At 39.2% G+C, this 21285-nt stretch overlaps 1 protein-coding gene across 1 annotated transcript; it reads left to right on the forward strand.

Moving 5' to 3' along the window:
- The first annotated feature begins 793 nt into the window (after positions 1 to 793).
- Positions 794 to 13673, forward strand: LOC144256581 (glutathione S-transferase A1). Its single transcript, XM_077801844.1, has 7 exons — positions 794 to 854; positions 4891 to 4999; positions 7277 to 7328; positions 8181 to 8313; positions 10196 to 10337; positions 12154 to 12285; positions 13404 to 13673. Exons 2-7 carry the CDS (start codon positions 4913 to 4915, stop codon positions 13524 to 13526), a joined length of 669 nt encoding a protein of 222 aa, XP_077657970.1. The 5' UTR covers positions 794 to 854; positions 4891 to 4912; the 3' UTR covers positions 13527 to 13673.
- The last annotated feature ends 7612 nt before the right edge of the window (positions 13674 to 21285 follow it).

Below are 21285 nucleotides of genomic sequence, written 5' to 3' on the forward strand. Positions count from 1 at the left end.
ACATCTAAGCCTATCATCCTGTTCTTGCTGCATTTATACATATTAGTGAATTTCTATTATAAAAGGGAAGTTATGAATATTCATTAAGCTCCCTCTATGTGCTGGGCACTTTGGTCAGCCATGATTGGCAGTCATGCCCCCAGGAACTCACAGTTGACAGGGCGGAAACAGGTATTAAACGTGGCAAGTCCAAGAGTGATATGATAGAGGGGGCACAGGACCCCAGGGCAGGGGACAGGAGTGTTCCAAACAGAGTAAACAGTGTGTGCAAAGGCTCAGGCACAAGGAGCTAGAGTGCAGCCAATAAGATAATGACCCCAACCAGGCAGCCAAAGTCTTACCATCTGGGGCTTGGACAACTCAGCCAGATTCCTTGGGCCTATGGAATTATGCAACAGAATCCACAGTTTAGCCCCTGCTACAAAAGTACATTGTTCCCTCCCACTCTTATCAAATTCCTTTCCTGATAGCACTTTCTTACATTGAGGTTTTTCTTCCCCCATGAATTTTTTTATTCTTTTTTTTTAATCTGCCCTAAACTTTACAGTCTATTTAATGAAATCTTTTGAAAGTAGTGTCCTAAGAAAACTGATGTCCAGTGACCATGACCTTCTAGGACAGACTTAAAATCCTTTGTTAACACATACATTGATAATTCTAAAGGACAAAATTTGCCATTTTCTTTCTAATCTAGCATAAAATTCTGGAAACATGAAAGCCAGGGGAGTGGCTGTTCCCCATTGGACCCCACCCCTGTTCAGAGGGCAACGGTTGTTAATATTAAAGCTGCTAACACACCCACTCAGAGCTTGCCTAGAGGAGCACAGCAGCCAGGCAGCCTGCACTTGAATCAGGTTGGTACTCCCTTTTTAAAATCTTCCTGAATGTTCTCGTGCCTGCTTCACTAGGAAAACATTTTTAAATGTGGTACTTTGTGTGAGCATTTTATGTTCTTATATTGCTTTCTTTGTATACTCAGGGGAAAAGAAATGTTGTCTATTAGTTCTTTAAGGAAAAATAATATCCAAGAATTCAGAAGAAAAGGACAGAGAATTTGATGCTAGGAGAAAAGTGCAAATGGTGTCATTATCAGTGATCTGAAAGTGCTTGCTTCCTAGCGCCTGCCGGCATGTAGGAGCTGACACTAAAGTTGTGTTCTCCATTTAAAGAATGTATTAGTGTGACTCATATAGGAGTTGATACACAATTATGATGGGAGCACAACTTGAACAATGAAAAGAAAATATATCTAGGTGGTTGTATGGCTCTTGAAGTAGAATATCCAGTTTGGAAACCAGAAATCAGTGACTGCCAATGAGAATCTGAATGGCAATCTCCTAACTGACTTCACGAGTTTGTTGTTCATATATTGCATTGTAATTGGGCACCAAGTATCAACTTTTTTTTCCTGCCTCACCATCACCTGCTCCCTCTCCTCTTCCTTCTTCCTTTTCTTCTCTTTGTCTTTGTCCTTTCTCCTCCTCTTCCTCTCCATCAATGCTACTGAAACCAAAGGGTGGGCCGAGCTTAAATTCTCAAAATCACAGTTGAATCTAAATGTATCAGACTTTAGGGGGCAGTAAGGCAAGTGGACCTGGCTTTATTTCTTAGGGGAACTAAAGAACAACGCTCAACTTTTGAACTGTCATGTTCCCAGTCCAAAAGAGAATTTGGAAATACCTTTTATTTGCCAAGTTAAATATGCCCCTGGGCTATGCTACCAAAGAACTTAACCTCTTTGTTTCTACTAGGTAGGAAACTTCCATCACTTTAATTATTCTGTTTAAACGTCAGAATGGCAGTTTTTATAACCAGAATTGGTTATTTTATTACAATGATCCTAGCTTATTATATTTTTGCTCTATACTAAGTGTATTCTTAAATAATGATTCCTCTAAAGGAAATGCTATAAAGCAGAATAACAGCTACAGATTTTGGACCGAACATGGCACAATGTACAGTGCTAAAAGACTGTGACAATTTCTCTGCTTCATGGGCTCACAATTTAGTGTGTGTTCTTGGAAGGAAGAAAATGGTAACCTTTGCAGGCTGGGAAAATTCAAAAATAAGCTATAGCAGAAGGAAACTACTCTGAATATCAGAACTAGGTTAAAATCCAGACTTTATCTTAACTAGCTAAGTGGAAAATCACACACCCTTTCTAGAGTTCAAAGTATTCATTGCCAGTTTGGAGGAAGGGCTAACTGACGTCTCAGATCGCACCCAAGTCTATAACTTGGAAATTCTTAAAGGGAGAGCTTGATGTATCTGTGAAGCTATAATTGGTTTTCATGAGGCACATACAGTCACTAAGTAACAAGTGACAGTCACTAGTGCCCCCAAATAATTGTCAACATAAAAAGAATAAAATGAATTTTTTTATATAAGAAAGCCTCAGAATCTCAGACCTTGTGAAAAGCCACATGCATGTTGGGGCCTGTGCAGGGCAAACCAGAATTCATGGAGGAAAAAAAAAAACCAACCCCAAATACCCAGAATCTTCTGTGGGAGAAGAGATTAAAATGTAATGAAGGGGATGTACTCTATAGTATTGCTACCAGCAGCTTTTTTATATACCCATGAGGAACAACCCTAATCTAAGGGTAGGAAGGCAGACACACAGGGAGTTTGGTACTGCTTCGGCTGGATGGTACTAACCTAGGCAGAAAGGGCAGACTCTTCATCTCAGCCTGGCATCCTTGTACCCTAGCTCTGGCTTGCTTGAGTGATGAGTCTTAGGTCCAATTCTCAGGAATCCATAAAGGACAGCCACACATTTTGCAGGGTGCATTCTGCTGCGTCAGGTGTCTTCAAGCCTGTGGTCCTGACTAGATGGGGCAGGGACCAATGCAGACTAGTATCTTGCTCCCTCCAACCATTGTCACTGCTTAACATGCTTGATATGTGGAAACTGTTCCGTGAATGTTCGAAAGTTTGAACGAAATTTTTAAAGAAGAGCAATATATTTACATGGAAAGCAGAAAGAAGGCAATAAAAAAAAATAAAGAAGGAAAGAAAAAGATTACACTAAATTTCCCCTGGCACATTTAAATGATTTTGACATACAGAAAAATCAAATTTCACACATGATAGCTCAGTGGTAGAGCACTTGCCTGACATGGGTGAGGCACTGGGTTTGATCCTCAGAACCTCATACAAAATAAATAAATAAAATAAAGTTTTGAAAAATATATTTTTAAAAAATAACTACTGCGTAGAGATAAATATATATGTGCTAAAAACTGAACAACCACAAAATCTCGCAAAACACATTTTACAGTGTTTTCTGACCAAAGGTCTAGCAATTAAAAATAGATTTGAAATTGTCTCCCGCTAACCCAAGGCAATTGAATCTTTGCTTTTTAATGAACTCTGGGCTTTTGTATTCACAGTCCTGATGAAACTTGCCTCACCCCATGGCTGAACTTGCCTGGCCACTGTGGGACCTGCTCTTTCTGGCTCCCTTCTCTGAGCTATTCTCCCAAGCAGCTTGGGATACAGCAGTGTTTCTCAGCCAGGGGTGATTTTGCAGCCCTGGAGGAGAAATGGTAAAGCCTAGAGATGTTTGGGGTTGTCATGATTGGACAGTGGAGGGAAGTACAGAACTATGTTTTTGGATACTGCTTAGTAAATAAATTCCAATGCACAGGATAGTTTCCTGCAACAAAGAATTTTCCAGCCTAAAATGTCTACAGTGCAGAAAAGCTGGGGATAGGCAAAAAATATCTTTGGCTAGTCCCAGCCAAGTGTATCTTTTACATTTACACCAACACAGAGCACAGTTACATATACAACCTCATAAGATAACTGGAAATAAAATCAAGGTTTCACCATAAAACATTGACCGTTGCCATATATGGCTCACACCCTGATATTTTCTATGATGATGAAACTTTAAAACACTATCTGAAAAACCATGGTATTGATTTTACAACCCACAAAGAAGTCATGATCCAAAGTTTGCAAAATGCTGATCTAGAGAAGTTCCAAGGTTTGGGGGACCAATAAAAGTGTACTTGACGAATAAAAGTATATATATACTTTTTTTTTTTTGGTACTGGGGTTTTGGCAATTGAACCCAGATGCACTTTACCACTGAGCCACCTCCTTAGCCCTTTTTTATTTTGAGACAGACTCTCACTAATTTGCTGAGGCTGGCCTCAAATTGCCATCCTCTTGCCTTAGCCTCTCAGGTCACTAGGATTACAGTTATAGGCCAGCGTACCTGGCATAAAAGTGTATTTGAATGCCAGGTTTACCATATCAGTAACCTGTATAGATATAAATATCTTCTTTTGCAAACTTAGAATAATAAAAATCTATATGAAATAATTTTATGAGGACTAAATGAAGATAAAAATGAGAAACAAAACGTGTTCCCCATGATATAAATACTCCTTTCTTGGATTGTAAAAGAAAGTTCAGTAGTGGAAAAACAGAATTTCAGTATAAAAAAGAAATAAGCACCTTTTCCTGTGGGGAGAATTTAGGTTTGGGCTGCAGTCAGGGAAGACTGAACCTCATTTTAATGCTTTTGAATAAATGCAGCACAGGAGCCAAAGAGCTGGCGAGTAACTTTGCTCCTGTCCCCTTCTTCCTGCCAGCCACTATGTCCTGTGTCCTGTGGTTTTTGAGGTCTCCTTCCGGGCTGTCAGGTCCTTCAGGTGTAGGATCCAACCTGCTCTGTTCATATCCTCAAAATGAGGGCAAATAGCAATATGAGAGTGGCTTGGTGCAATTTCAGGAGTGGACCAAGGAAGATCTTCCTGGGACTCCAGCAACCCTTCCATGTAGAAGGCAGATTTTTTTTTTTGTATTGTTGGATTATTAGCCATAAATTAAAGTACCTCTTTCTTCTGTGTACTCACTCATTCATTCATTCATATTCAGTGAAACAAGAGAGACTGCTAATATGGCGGGGAAGCCTGTGCTTCATTACTTCAATGCCCGGGGCAGAATGGAATCCATTCGGTGGCTCTTGGCAGCAGCTGGAGTGGAGGTAGGTTCTAAGTTAGGTTACCTTATGTTGGATCTAAAATTGACCATATCAACATACTTTTCTAAGCCAGGAGAGTTCCATACTAGATAACCTGTGAATGGTCTGCCTTAAATAAAAAAAGTCCCATTATTATGAAAGAAATTGACTGACTGACCAAAGGGAAATGACAAAAATCTGCCTGGCAAAGGGCCACATGAACAATTAAAGTATATTCTGTCAATGTATTTTAATTATATAGAATAATGTAAATAATGTACTCTGATCGTATTAAAAGATATTTTTAAAAGAAATCAGAGACATCAAATAATCACAGTGTGTGAAATTCATTTGCATTTAAAAGAACTTTAAAATATAGTTTGTGACAGACGCAATTAGAAACTGGAATATTGAATAGGTATCAAGTGAAATTTTAAAATCGTTAATTTTTAGTGAGTTTTTTTGTGTGATTTTAGGTATGATATTGTTATTTTTTTTTAAATAGTTCTTAGTTTTAGAGACACCCTGAAGTATTTAGGATGAGATCACATGATACCTGACTTATTTCACATGACCAAAGTGAGAGAGAGGATGGACACGGGGAGGAAATAGGATCAGCGTGAGTCGGTAATTACTGGAACTGGTGACTGATATGAGGAAGACGCTTGTGTTTTATGTGTATTTTTATATGTACCAAAACCTCACACAATATAAAGGTAAGATGTGTAAGAAACTAAAAGTAATTAAACTAAAAATAAAAGCACAGATGAGAGGTGGGAGGGAGTAGAGAGTAACAACCTGCCTTTAACAGTGGAACACATCTGTTTAGTAATTATTTTGTTGAGCACCCATGAAATGCCAGGTTCTGTGCTGGGTCCTGAGGACACAGGGTGAACAAGGCAGACAGAGTTCCTGTCTTCAGGCAGCCTGCATATATGTGAGGATGCAGACAAATTGGGACTTGAATGAAGGGTGGGAACAAGTATTTTACTTGTTTTTAAAAGGCCATTGCTGGAATGGAACCACCATTTGATCCAGTTATCCCACTCCTCAGCATACATACCCAAAGGACTTAAAAAAGCATACTATAGTGCTGCAACCACATCAATGTTTATAGCAGCTCAATTCACAGTGGCTAAGCTATGGAACCAACCTAGGTGACCTTCAACAGATGAATGGATAAAGACATTGTGGTATATATACACAATGGAATATTACTCAGCCATAAAGAAAAATGAAATTATGGCATTTGCCGGTAAATGGATAGAACTAGAGACTATCATGCTATGTGAAATAAGCTAGTCCCCCCGAAATCAAAGGCCAATGTTCTCTCTGATATGTGGATCTAACACACAATAAAGTGGGAGGAGGGAAGAATAGAAGTTCACTGGATTAGACAAAGGGGAATGAAGGGAAAGGAGGGGAATGGGGATAGGAAAGACAGTACAATGAGTCAGGCATAACTTTCCTATGTTCATATATGAATACATGACCAGTGTTAACTGCACATCAAGTTCAACCACAAGAATGGGAAGTTGTACTCTGTATATATAATATGTCAGATACAGTCTACTGTCCTGTATATCTAAAAATAACAAATAAAAAAAGAAAGAAAGAAAAAAGGCCATTCCTTCTAACTTTTGAATAGGAAAAACTGGTAAGGCTCTGTGTTGACTGCTTCCCCCTAGTGGCATCACTAGGAAAAACAATTTTTAGTCCCATCAGAGGAACCCAGCAACTGCAGAGGGGGTTTCCTGGGAGGGAAGTGAACACTCTCAGGGAGAGATTTTGTTCTGTGAGTGGGAGCGGAAGAGGATGGTTAAAGGGTGTGGTCACATTCTGTGAAGGGAATTTTTAGTGTGCTCCCTTGCCGTCCTAGGGGATTACACGTTCTCAATTCCTTCATAAATGCCTGAGACTTTTTAGCTTGATCCTTTCTTAATTTCATAAAGAAGCAAGTGCACAAAACCTCAAAATACTGTAGTGCCATTCTAGGCAGATATAGATATAGACATAGATCTTCAGTACCATATCTATCTTTTTATATGGTTCTAGGGATTGAATTTGGTGGTGTTTTAGCACTGGGCTACATTTCTATCCCTTTTTAAAAATCATGCCCTTTACTTGGTAGAGCTAATCTGAAGTTCCAAGTGGTCCTGATCAGACTCTTCTGTGTGTACTGCCAAACTCAAGAAATTTTAACCTCTCCATATTAATTACTGGACAGGGACTAATTAAGTTTTAAAGGCTATGAAGTTATTCAGTGAACTATAAGAACTTCTTGATCTTTTCTGTTTCCAGTTTGAAGAGAAGCTTATAGAATCTCCAGAAGATTTGGATAAGTTAAAAAATGGTAAGACCATCTGAATGTTCTTGATGAGGGTGTCCAGCAAAAGGTTGAAATACCAGGCAATGATATGATGTATGCTGGGGTGGTAGCTAGGGATGGTAGAGAGGTAGAGTCGGGGTAAAATGTAAGGGTGGGACTCCTTGAAAAGATCTGGCAACTCTCACAGGGTTAAAAAGGGCTGAATCTCTCTGAGAATTGCTAAGGAATCATTCCCGGGCCTTGTGTGTACCCTCTCCTTGCTTTCTCATCCTTTGTACACCAGAATGAGCTCAGGATCCTACTGTGTCCTCTTATCCAAGCACACACAGGGATATGCATTAGATGGCAGGAGGGGAAATAGATAAGGCAATTACCTTATGTTTTTTAATTTATGACTTGTCACAATATCCCAGCAAAACTGAAGACTTGAAAGAGCCTAGAAAGGAACCTCAGCATAAAAAATTCTCAGAACCTAACTTAAATGTCAAGAACACCGTGAAACTTAATTTGGAAGCTTCCCACTTAAAATGACATCTGGCTGGCAGCCCTGCCACAGCCCCTCCTAACCTTCCTAAAATATCCATGAAAATGTATTAAACACACACACACACACACACACACACACACACAGGCACTTAGTTTGTATTTAGATGGGAATAAAAGACAAATAAAATAAGCTAAAAAGTAAAAGGATAGGTGAGGAAAAAGGACTATAGGAAGCTGAAAATAAAATGCTATTTTACTTGAAAAGTTACCAGGCAATATGTTTTTTTTTTTTCATTTGTATTTTCAGTGATTTCAAGGAACATTTTCTCATCATGAATGAATGGGACCCATAGACATTTCATTCTCTTTTTCCTTTTCTCCTTCCACAAGATGGGAGTTTGATGTTCCAGCAGGTGCCCATGGTGGAGATTGACGGGATGAAGCTGGTGCAGTCCAGAGCCATTCTCAACTACATTGCCACCAAACACAACCTCTATGGGAAGGACATGAAGGAGAGACTCCTGTATGGCGTATTTTCTGTTCTCACACCAAGAGATAGCAAGGGAAAGATTTAGGCTCTTTCTCAGGTGAACAGGACCATGACAGCCGGATCATGACTGGCATCAGGCTGGGCTGGGCAAATACAATATGGCAGAGTCCTATGGATATGAGGGAAGAGGAATCTTGGAGAAGGTTCAATGAGTGTCATTATAGCAGAGGATGATGTTCTCAGACTCAGCACAGGGGCAGAGTTTTAAACACTGATAAGCCATGAAGTCATGAGGATAGTAGAATCATGATTCTAGGTGCTCAGTCCTAGAGGTTAGACTCCAGCTAACAGCATAGGACAAAGACTATCATGTTTGATGGTGTCAAGAGGAGTCCTGGGGAGGGAAGGATCCAAAGGACTGATTCCTAATTTCCAGAAATTATAATAACGATGACCAGGAACCTAAATTACCAGCTTATGTTATGGATGGGTCAGCTCCATGGAAAGTGAGTAGAGGCTGGTACCTAAGATAACAGGGTTTCCTCAAGTGTTTCATGAAGAACTAATGCAGCTAGGCTGATTCTGCACCATTAAAGCTGGGGTGAGATTTTCCTCCCTGTTGTGATATAGCTGCTTGATTAAAAACAAAATTGTTTATGAAACTGTGGGGTCCTCCAAAGAATTACAGAATTATCAATGACCCAGCCATTCTAGTATGAGGTGTATATCCATAAGAAATGGAAATACATTTTTTACTAATATTCATATACAAATGTTCTTGCAGCATTATTCATAAAATTTAAAAAGTTATAACATCTCAAATATCTAACAAAGGATGAATGGGGAATAAAATGTGCTATAGCTATACAATGGAATAGTATTTGACCATGAGAAGAGATGAATTCCTGTTGCATCTACAACATGGGTAAACTCTGAAAACATTATGTAAAAGAAACCACACCCCAAAGAGGCCTTATATTCTGTGATCCATTTATATAAAATATTCACATTAAAATCCATAGAGGCAGAAAATAGATTGGCAGTTGCCTGGGGCTGTAAGGAGTGGGGGAGGGGACTCACTACCAAAGCACAGGATTGCGAGGAGGGGGAGTTGGAGTGATTGAAATGTTCTGCAATTAGAGAATGTTAATGTTTCCAGAATTCTATGAATATACTAAAATCTGCTAAATACTATGCTTTAAAGGGGCAACAATTATAGTGTGTGAATGTGACAAGAAAGCCATTACTTCAAAAGAATTGTAAAAAGTCCAGTTTGAAATAGCAGAAATAAAGGTCTCCTAGGATATGTATTAGTTGCAACTGAATAAAATATTGCACCAAATAAATAAAGGGATATTTTAGGTGGAGTCCTGGGGAATGGAAAGAAGCCCAGGGTGGGGAAACAGCATGTGAAAAAATTGTGGAAAAGTGTTTCATGAGAAATAAATGGGAGAACTTCTAACCTTGAACAGGAAAATGAGCTTAGGCTATGTAACAGGATGAGAGAGGAGCAGGAGTGTATTTGAGAAGCTGAGTAAGGGCCCCTGCCTTGACTTACTCAAAGGTGGGACATTAGCCATTTTTTCATGGAACAAACCACAACAGAGAAAGTAAACCCTATGTGTATTATCTGCAGTTAAATGTAGGATTCCACTATGTTGTCTCTGATTAGTGATCCTGGTCAAGCCACTGATGCTTTGATGAATAGAACAAAAATTTAGATATGTAGGTACCCCAATAGATTGTTCTAAGAAATAAATGTTGACACATAGTAAAATCATCACATAATGACTAGCACATAAAAAGCACCCACAGGACGGGAATTATTTGGCAACAGTCTGAAGCTCTACACTCTGAAGTTTTTAAACATTAACATCTAAAGAAACGTTGACTGTTGGATGTTTTTGTCTTTCAGGATTGATATGTATACAGAGGGTATGGCAGATTTGAATGAAATGATCACACATCTGCCATTGTGTCCTGCCGATCAAAAAGATGCCAAGATAGCCTTGATCAAAGACAGAACAAAGAATCGTTACCTCCCTGCCTTTGAAAAAGTGAGTGAATCTGATCAGTTTGGGGCACTGGGTTCAGTGGACAAGAGAAAAACAGAACTGGGCATTTATAGACATTGATTTTCACTTCCAGAGAGGCTTCTTGAACACCAGAGCAATGCCCTGACTTGCAAGGCATTTTATGAAAAATGGACTGTGAAGATGCCTTGTGTAGTTACACCAAAGTTATTATTTTTTCAGCAAGAGTTTAATATATTAGGCCCCAATCTAGAATTCAATATTTGATGGAATGTCATGGTCGCAGCAATTGGGCTGTAGAAGATTCTGAACCACAGTAGAGGTTGACTAGATGCTGCAGAACACCTGGGGCTTTAATTCCAGAGCAACCTGGTGAAAAGGATGCATTGCAGAATACTCTGGCACCCCGTGTGAATAGGGAGACGTGATACTGGCTCATCAGAGGAATTTGGGAGAGTTTCAAGGACGGATGAGAAGTCTCTAAACAAGGATAGTGGCAGAAGATGGACAGTAAGAGACAGATGAAGAGATGGTATAAAAAATCATTTTATAGGATTTGGGGACCTGGCTTTCAGGCTTGAGGGGAAAGCCATGCAAAGTAAGGAAATGAAGGTCCATCATTACATAGTGCCTAGCTGGATTAAGATTTCTCTCTGAAGGTAAATTGAGGACATTTCAAGGACAAAACTAGTGTAACTGATGCTTGGTAACAATTAAGAACAAAAAATGATTACAAATGATATAGTTATCAAACAAATGAATTGTAGAACTAGCATTTACACACACACACACACACACACACACACACACACACACACACACAGAGTCTGGAGGGCATTTACCAAAACTTTTAACAGTGGTTCATATTTAAGTGGTGATGGCAAGTGTGTGTTTCCTTTTTATACTCTATGATTTTCACATTGATAGAATGTTTCAATAAATACCACATATTTCTGATACATTTTGTTATGCCAATTTCATACATCCAGAGAAGTTGAAATAAGTGTCAAATGAATGCATAGTTCCACCTAGATAGCAGAATTAACGTCCTATGATGTTGACTTCATCATATGTGTCCATCTCCCTACAACTCTCTCCATCAGTTAAACATATTATTTTTCATGCATTACAAAGGAATTTGCAGATATCAGTACAGTTCACCCCTAGGGAATTCCTCATGTAGATTTTTACCATAGTGTATGTTAGGAGTTACAACTGATTTTGCAAAGGAGGTAATGAATTCAAGTTCATCCAGGTTTACTTCAGATCCCAGAGAGAGAACAAAAAAGTGATGAGAGCAGACAAGAGGAAAAACACAAACTCTAAGATTGTCTTTCCCTGGGGGAGGGTGCTTCCATGAAGGTAGAGCCAGTACCATAGGACACGGGAGAGAGAGAGTAGAAGGTCAGATACATCCTGAGACTTCAGGGCTGCATCCTTTTCAAGTGTGGAGCAGATAGAAACATGTTAAGCCCGTGGCATGTATGGAAGATCCAGGCAGGGGAGGGACACTCTCAGATCTCAGGGCTTCACCCTGTGGGGTGTGGGGCAGACATGACATGGTCAGCCCTTGGTGGATGCAGAAGATGCAGGTCCTATTGGGAGGTATGAATGACACAGGGATGTGGGGATGAGCATGAAGGTCCCCTGGGCTTTAACAGAGGAGGGAACAGAGCCCCACTTTGCACTGTCTCTCATGAGTCAGGGGGCCTGAAGAAAGATCTACAGCTCCACACCTGTCCAGGAGGTAGGAGGGGGAGAGTTGGGCTGAGAAGCTTGGGACAACTCGAGGTACCAGCTAGCCGTGCGTGTTCACAATGTCACTCCTTGTATTCTGCAGGTATTGAAGAGCCATGGACAAGACTACCTTGTTGGCAACAAGCTGAGCAGGGCTGACATTCACCTCACTGAACTGCTCTACTATGTGGAAGAGGTGGACCCCAGCCTTCTGGCCAACTTCCCTCTGCTGAAGGTGATCTACCTCAAGTCCTCAGAGAGGCAGCCCTACATCTCCTTTCTCAAATCTCATTATTTGAACCTTTGAGTTGGTGAGGTTCCAACCTCCAGCCTTCTCAAGGCCTTCCACCCCTCCCCCTGGCCTCCAGAGTGAACTTCTAAACCCTGGATTTGAAGCATGAAAAACATCTTGTCAGATGGGTTTGGTGGTACCTACTTGTATCCCAGCTACTCAGGAGACTGAGGCAGTTCTAGGCCAGCCTGTGCAACTTATGGAGATCCTGTCTCAAACTAAAATAAAACAGGATGGGGGTGTAGCTTAGTGGTAGAGTGTCCTTGAGTTCAATCTCCAGTGCCTCAAAGGAAAAAAAAAGAGAGAGAGAATTTTGGAATATATCTCAGGAAATCTGAGAGGTGAATGCTACCCAAGAAAAATATTTTGCCTTTTATTGTGAGAACCCAGGGCCCAATGCACTCGCTCCCTCCCTCTCCCCCTCTCCCACTCTGTCTTTCTCTGGTCTCCTGTTCCTTGTGGGGTCTGTTCCTGATTCCTCTGGGATTCCTTTATCCCAGGTGTGCCCTTGTCTTTGCATAGTGAGTCCATCTGAGCAGGTGTCTTTCACGATCTCCTGCCTTTGGTTCTGACTCTTAGACACTGTGTTTCTCACGCCACAGTTTCCCACCTCATCTAGTTTCCCATTTCTTAACAATCCTAACTTTTGTCTCTCAGTGTGAAAATTGGTTGACACTTGCCCCAGGTTAAACTTTAATATTTTCTCTTCACTTCCAACTCAATTTCCCCATGTCTTAATTGTTTTGGATACTTGTCTCTGTTGATATCTGAGCGACATGTTGCTCTTCTTTGAGAAAGAAAAATGAATCTAAAGGATTCAGGTCTAAGAAGGCAGTGGAGACTGTAAACTGAATAAAGTCTTAAAACATACCTTTCAAAAATATGCCATTGAGCTGTTTCCTCTCTCTAATCTTCTTTATTATTAGATATCTGTTTCTAATGTTGCTGATGGAGGGACTTGGTTTGTCTTTGTCTAGAAGAGGTGCAGATTCCCCGGGGTTGTGCTAATAGTTGGTTTAGACTTTGGACCCCTCCCTAAGACTATGATTTTTGTGTTGCAGGCCCTGAAAACCAGAATCAGTAACCTCCCCAGTGTGAAGAAATTCCTGCAGCCTGGCAGCCAGAGGAAGCCTCCCACTGATGAGAAAAAGTTAGAAGAAGCGAGGAAGATTTTCAAATTTTAAGAAAGCTGGCATTGACCAAGACCAGCATACCAAATTTCTAAAGTTTTGCAATAATGAAGTGCTTCACCTAAATGTTGATCTTGGCTTCTATTAAGAATATAATGATGTTTTCAAATTATGTATGATAATCAAATAATAAAACTCCTTGGAGAAGACTTAATTTAAACTTATTCCCTTCATCAGGATCTAATATGAAATCAGATTTCTAATCTTCTTCTAACATGTCTCTTTCTTGGAGCTGTCAAAATCACATTGTAAGTCGGTACTGAGAGTGAGATTTTCTCAAAGATAAGATGAAATCCTAATTTGACGGGGAAGCGGATAGACATTTGAGGGGTATAGTGTCCACTGCACCTGAAAATTGAGAGGCTATCTTAGCAGGTAGGACTCACCTGGGGAGAAGGGGAAGGGTCCTTGATTCTCTTATCATGGCAGCCTTCCTCAGGCTCTGACTAGCTTGGTTAGGATTTCCAATCATGACCCTTGGTTGGAAATCCTAGGAACCCATAAAGGGAAATCACTGCAGGGTACATTTTACTATGCCAGGTGTCCACCAACCTGTGGTAATGATTAGTTTTAAGCCCCTTTTAGGTCACCAAATTAGGCTAGTGTCCCTATCAGCCTTCATTATTGGTTGACAGGTGGAAACTACTCAAAGAGTGTTAGGAAGCTTAGTGAAACTCTTTTTTAAAAAAAGAAAACATAAATCATAAATAAGGAATTATAAAAGGACCAGCAAAAAGTCTGTTTCCAGTTAAGGAACAATGGAGACAAGTGATCACTTTCATTGAGCGTTCAAGGAGACCATCCCTAGAGTTAAGACTAACTAGAGAGAGAAACAGTGGGTCTCCCAACACAAGGATGGAAACCATGCAACAGGACCCGAGCAGGAAAGGTTCAGAGCACCTCAAGTAGGGGTCAGCAGCCATGGAGATCCTGGCTGAGGATGAAGGCCCATTGAGAGCACAGTATAAGTGTTGGGAACCAGAAATCTGGTGCAGTCCTGGTACCAAGCCAAGCTGTGTTTGTGATGTACCAGGCCTCCCTGCACCTTCACTGATAATTTTCTCTAAAAGTTTGACTGATTAGTGAATATCATTGCACAGGAGATTAAAATAATAATAATAATAATAATAATAATAATAATAATGGAGTCCTTATTTGGCCTATTGGAGAAAAGTCCAAATACATATCTCATTCCTATCAGAGCTAGATTACAAATGGATTTATAGATAGAAAGTTGGACAGAGAGATATATGGAAGAGGGAGGACTCATGTGGTACCCAACATGTGTAACTTCTCACCTACGCTCAGACCTTCAGACAGGAGGAAATTCCCATTTATTGAAACACTTTTAGGAATTTTATGTCCATTATCTCATTTAACATTTTCTCAACAGTCCTTCAAAGAAAGTATCCATTTCTCTTTATTTTCAGAAGAGGGTTTGAGCTCAGAATTTGAAAAACCTTCCCAAATTTGCATCTTTCCCAAAGAAGGAGTTGGAATTTATGAAAACTTATCTATGCTAAAGCCAAGGCCAACATCATTCTAAATGGAGAATAATTGAATGCATTCCTCTAAAAACTGGAACAAGACAGGGATGCCCTCTTTCAAAATTTCTATTTAACATAGTTCTTAAAACTCTAGCCAGAGCAATTAGACAGACAAAAGAAATTAAAAGGATATGAATAGGAAAAGAATAACTCAAACTATCACTATCTGCCGATAACATGATTCTATACTTAGAAGACTCAAAAATTCCACCAGAAAACTTCTAGAACTAACAAATGAATTCAGCAAAGGAGCAAGATATAAAATCAACACCCATAAATTAAAGGCATTTCTGTTCATCAGTGACAAATCCTCTGAAAGAGAAATTAGGAAAACCACACCATTTACAGTAGCCTCAAAAAAAAAAAAATAAAATACTTGGGAATCATCTTAATGAAAGAGGTAAAAGTCCTCTGCAATGAAAACTACAGAACACTAAAGAAACAAATTAAAGAAGACCTTAGAAGATGGAAAGATCTCCCTTGTTCCTGGATAGGCAGAATTAATATTGTCAAAATGACCATACTACCAAAAGCACAATACAGATTTAATGCAATTCCAATCAAAATCTCAATGACATTCTTCATAGAAATAGAAAAATCAATCATGCAATTCATCTGGAAAAATAAGTCTTCTTTTTCTCTCCTAATGAAACAGGCTCAGACTCATAACTGCTTTAATTTACATTGGAACTTTTATGGATTAAATTCCTTTCAAGACCAGCCCGTTTTCTTATAGAGGTAAACACACACACACACACACACACACACACACACACACACACACACAATCTCTATGTATTTTTTCTAGTCCTAAATTCACTCATTTTTTATTGTCAATGTAAAGTCAGGGACACTTTTATTAATTCTTTCTTCCTTTGAAAACATAAAAAGCTGGCAGAGAAAGGAACTCATGAACTTGATGTTTCCCATCTCCTTCCCTTCCCACCTTTAGGTGGTTACAGGATTCTGGGGAAATATAAAACACATCCTCAGAAAGAAGCATAGAGGGAGGGAGGGTTCCACACTGGAGTAGAGAAGCCCTCACCTGGAAACAGAGGAGTTCAAACAACTGAACACTCACAGAGTGTGAGCAGGAGAGTGGTCAACCCTCCTCACCTTCCATGTGCTCCTCTGCAGTATGACGCTAGAAACTGTTCCCAGGTGGTTGCAGAGGGGACACTCATAACTAGCACTGATCATGAGTGAGGAACCTGTGTGAGACTCCAGCAAGTCATCCAGTCTCTCTTGGTCCCACTTCGTCCACCCAGTAAGACTTCATGGGGACCTTTGTCCCAGGCTTGGCGTGGCCTTTGGAAACCTCCACATTCAGAAGCTGGAGAAAGTCATTTACAGGAAAGAGCATCATGATGGAGCCTTATGTAAGATAAAACTCACTTCCCTGTGTAACAGGATCCTTAGCCAACAGCTGAGGGAGCCCAGTGTGAGGATTAGAATCACGTGACACTCATCCTGAGCAACTGAACACACCTGGCACCTGGTGTGGGCTTCATTCTCCCTTCCCTGCTGCTGAACAATCCTTCTCTGCTTCCCTCATAAGAAAGTACAATGGTCTCTCTTAAAGACTGAGAGTTGGTTCAGTATCTTTCTAAAGAATATCCAAAAATTCAACTTTTAAATTAACTTTAAATTAAAAATCTTAAATTTGTTAGATTTTTTTGAGTTCCACATTAAAATGTGTATATTTAAAATTCAATCACACATACTTTTTTTTTTATTTTTATTTTTTTTATTTATTTTATTTTATTTTTTTTTTATTGGTCGTTCATAACATTACATAGTTCTTAATACATCATATTACATGGTTGATTCACATGGATTATGAACTCCCGCTTTTACCCCGTATACAAATTGCTGTATCACATCAGTTTCCCTTCCATTGATTGACATATTGCCTTTCTAGTGTCTGATGTATTCTGCTGATTGTCCTATTCTCTACTATCCCCCCTCCCCTCCCCTCCCCTCCCCTCCCCTTTTCTCTCTCTACCCCTTCTACTGTAAATCATTTCTTCCATTTGTATTATCTTGTCTTACCCCTCCTTTCCTCTTATATGACATTTTTTATAACCCTGAGGATCGCCTTCCATTTCCATGCACTTTCCCTTCTCACTCCCTTTCCCTCCCACCTCTCATCCCTGTTTAATGTAAATCTTCTTCTCAAGCTCTTGTCCCTACCCTGTCCTTGTTTACTCTCCTTATATCAAAGGAGTCATTTGGAATTTGTTTTTTAAAGATTGACTAGCTTCACTTAGCATAATCTGCTCTAATGCCATCCATTTCCCTCCAAATTCTATGATTTTGTCATTTTTTAATGCAGAGTAATACTCCATAGTATATAAATGCCACATTTTTTTTATCCATTCATCTATTGAAGGGCATCTAGGCTGGTTCCACAGTCTTGCTATCGTGAATTGAGCTGCTATGAACATCGATGTAGCAGTGTCCCTGTAGCATGCTCTTGTTAGGGCTTTAGGGAATAGACCCAGAAGGGGAATAGCTGGGTCGAATGGTGGTTCCATTCCCAGCTTTCCAAGAAATCTCCATACTGCTTTCCAAATTGGCTGCACCAATTTGCAGTCCCACCAGCAGTGAACAAGAGTGCCCTTTTCCCCGCATCCTCTCCAGCACTTATTGTTGTTTGACTTCCTAATGGCTGCCAGTCTTACTGGAGTGAGATGGTATCTTAGGGTAGTTTTGATTTGCATTTCTCTGACTGCTAGCGATGGTGAGCATTTTTTCATGTACTTGTTGATTGATTGTAAGTCCTCCTCTGAGAAGTGTCTGTTCAGGTCCTTGGCCCATTTATTGATTGGGTTATTTGTTATCTTATTGTCTAATTTTTTGAGTTCTTTTTATGTTCTGGTTATTAGGGCTCTATCTGAAGTGTGTGGAGTAAAGATTTGTTCCCAGGATGTAGGCTCCCTGTTTATCTCTCTTATTGTTTCTTTTGCTGAGAAAAAACTTTTTAGTTTGAGTAAGTCCCATTTGTTGATTCTATTCGTTAACTCTAGCGCTATGGGTGTCCTATTGAGGAATTTGGAGCCCGATCCCACAGCGTGTAGATCATAACCAACTTTTTCTTCTATCAGATGCCATGCCTCTGATTTAATATCAAGCTCCTTGATCCATTTTGAGATAACTTTTGTGCACGGTGAGAGATAGGGATTCAGATTCATTTTGGTGCAAATGGATTTCCAATTTTCCCAGCACCATTTGTTGAAGATGCTATCCTTCCTCCATTGCATGCTTTTAGCCCCTTTATCAAAAATAAGATAGTTGTAGTTTTGTGGATTGGTTACTGTGTCCTCTATTCTGTACCATTGGTCCACCCGCCTGTTTTGGTACCAGTACCATGCTGTTTTTGTTACTATTGCTCTGTAGTATAGTTTGAAGTCTGGTATCGCTATACCGCCTGATTCACACTTCCTGCTTAGTATTGTTTTTGCTATTCTGGGTCTTTTATTGTTCCATATGAATTTCATGATTCTTTTATCGATTTCTACAAGATATGCTGTTGGGATTTTGATTGGCATTGCATTGAACTTATATAGGACTTTTGGTAATATCGCCATTTTGATGATGTTAGTTCTGCCTATCCATGAGCAGGGTATATTTTTCCATCTTCTAAGGTCTTCTTCTATGTCTTTCTTTAGGGTTCTATAATTTTCATTGTATAAATCTTTCACCTCTCTTGTTAGGTTGATTCCCAAGTATTTTATTTTTTGGGAGGATATTGTGAATGGAGTAGTTGTCCTCATTTCCGTTTCAGAGGCTCTGTCGCTGATATACAGGAATGCCTTTGATTTATGCGTGTTGATCTTATATCCTGCCACTTTGCTGAATTCATTTATTAGCTCTAATAGCTTCTTTGTAGACCCTTTTGGGTCTGCTAGGTATAGAATCATATCATCTGCAAATAGTGATAATTTAAGTTCTTCTTTTCCTATTTTTATGCCTTTAATTTCTTTCGTCTGCCTAATTGCTCTGGCCAGTATTTCGAGGACTATGTTGAACAGAAGTGGTGAGAGAGGGCATCCCTGTCTTGTACCAGATCTTAGAGGGAATGCCTTCAATTTTTCTCCATTCAAAATGATGCTGGCCTGTGGCTTATCATAGATTGCTTTTACAATGTTGAGGTATGATCCAGTTATCCCTAATTTTTCTAGAGTTTTGAACATAAAGGGATGCTGTACTTTGTCGAAAGCTTTTTCTGCATCTATCGATATGATCATATGGTTCTTATTTTTAAGTCTATTGATGTGGTGGATAACATTTATTGATTTCCGTATATTGAACCAACCTTGCATACCAGGGATGAATCCTACTTGATCATGGTGTATAATTTTTTTGATATGTATTTGAATCCGATTCGCCAGAATTTTATTGAGGATTTTTGCATCAAGGTTCATTAGAGATATTGGTCTGTAGTTTTCTTTCTTTGAAGTGTCTTTGTCTGGTTTCGGAATCAGGGTGATGTTGGCCTCGTAGAACGAATTTGGAAGTTCTCCCTCTTTTTCTATTTCCTGAAATAGCTTGAAAAGTATTGGTGTTAGTTCCTCTTTAAAGGTTTTGTAAAACTCTGCTGTATATCCATCCGGTCCTGGGCTTTTCTTAGTTGGTAGTCTTTTGATGGTTTCTTCTATTTCCTCTATTGTTATTGGTCTGTTTAGGTTGTCTATATCCTCCTGGCTCAATCTGGGCAGATCATAAGACTCAAGGAATTTATCTATGCCTTCACTATCTTCTATTTTATTGGAGTATAAGGATTCAAAGTAATTTCTGATTATCTTCTGTATTTCTAAAGTGTCTGTTGTGATATTGCCTTTTTCATCCCGTATGCTAGTAATTTGGGTTCTCTCTCTTCTTCTCTTCGTTAGCATGGCTAAGGGTCTGTCAATTTTATTTATTTTTTCAAAGAACCAGCTTTTAGTTTTGTCAATTTTTTCAATTGTTTCTTTTGTTTCAATTTCATTAATTTCAGCTCTGATTTTAATTATTTCTTGCCTTCTACTTCTTTTGCTGTTGTTTTGCTCTTCTTTTTCTAGGATTTTGAGATGAAGTATGAGATCATTTATTTGTTGGTTTTTTCTTTTTTTGAGGAATGAACTCCAAGCAATGAATTTTCCTCTTAGAACTGCTTTCAATGTGTCCCATAGATTCCGATATGTTGTGTCTGTGTTTTCATTTAACTCTAGGAATTTTTTAATTTCCTCCTTGATGTCTTCTAAAACCCATTGATCACTCAGCAACCTATTGTTCATTCTCCAGGTGATGTTTGATTTTTCCTTTCTTCTTTTATCATTGATTTTCAGTTTCATTCCATTATGATCAGACAAGATGCATGGTATTATCTCTACCTCTTTGTATTGTCTAAGAGTTGCCCTGTGACATAGTATATGGTCTATTTTTGAGAAGGTTCCATGTGCTGCTGAGAAAAAAGTGTAGCTACTTGATGTTGGGTGGTATAGTCTATATATGTCAATTAAGTCTAGGTTGTTAATTGTGTTATTGAGTTCTATAGTTTCCTTATTTAACTTTTGTCTGGAAGATCTGTCCAGTGGTGAGAGAGGTGTGTTGAAGTCTCCCATGATTACTGTATGGTGGTCTATTAGACTCTTGAACTTGAGAAGAGTTTGCTTGATGAACATGGCTGCTCCGTTATTTGGGGCATATATATTTATGATTGTTATGTCTTGTTGGTGTATGGTTCCCTTGAGCAGTATGAAGTGTCCTTCTTTATCCCTTTTGATTAGCTTTGGCTTGAAATCTATTTTATTAGATATGAGTATGGACACTCCTGCTTGTTTCCGTGGTCCATATGAGTGATATGATTTTTCCCAACCTTTCACCTTCAGTCTATGTACATCTTTTCCTATCAAATGCGTCTCCTGTAGACAGCATATTGTTGGGTCTTGTTTTTTGATCCATTCTACTAGCCTGTGTCTCTTAATTGGTGAGTTTAAGCCATTAACATTTAGGGTTATTATTGAGATATGGTTTGTTCTTCTATCCATATTTGTTTATTGATGTTACTAAACCTGATTTGTTATCCTCTTTGACTACTTTCCCCCCTTTACTGTCCTACCTCCCATTGTTGGTTATCAATGTTATTTTCCATTTCCTCTTCCTGTAATGTTTTGCCAAGGATTTTTTGAAGAGATGGTTTTCTAGCTGCGAATTCTTTTAAC

Source organism: Urocitellus parryii, chromosome 8 (assembly GCF_045843805.1).
Source record: "Urocitellus parryii isolate mUroPar1 chromosome 8, mUroPar1.hap1, whole genome shotgun sequence".
NCBI lineage: Eukaryota > Metazoa > Chordata > Mammalia > Rodentia > Sciuridae > Urocitellus > Urocitellus parryii.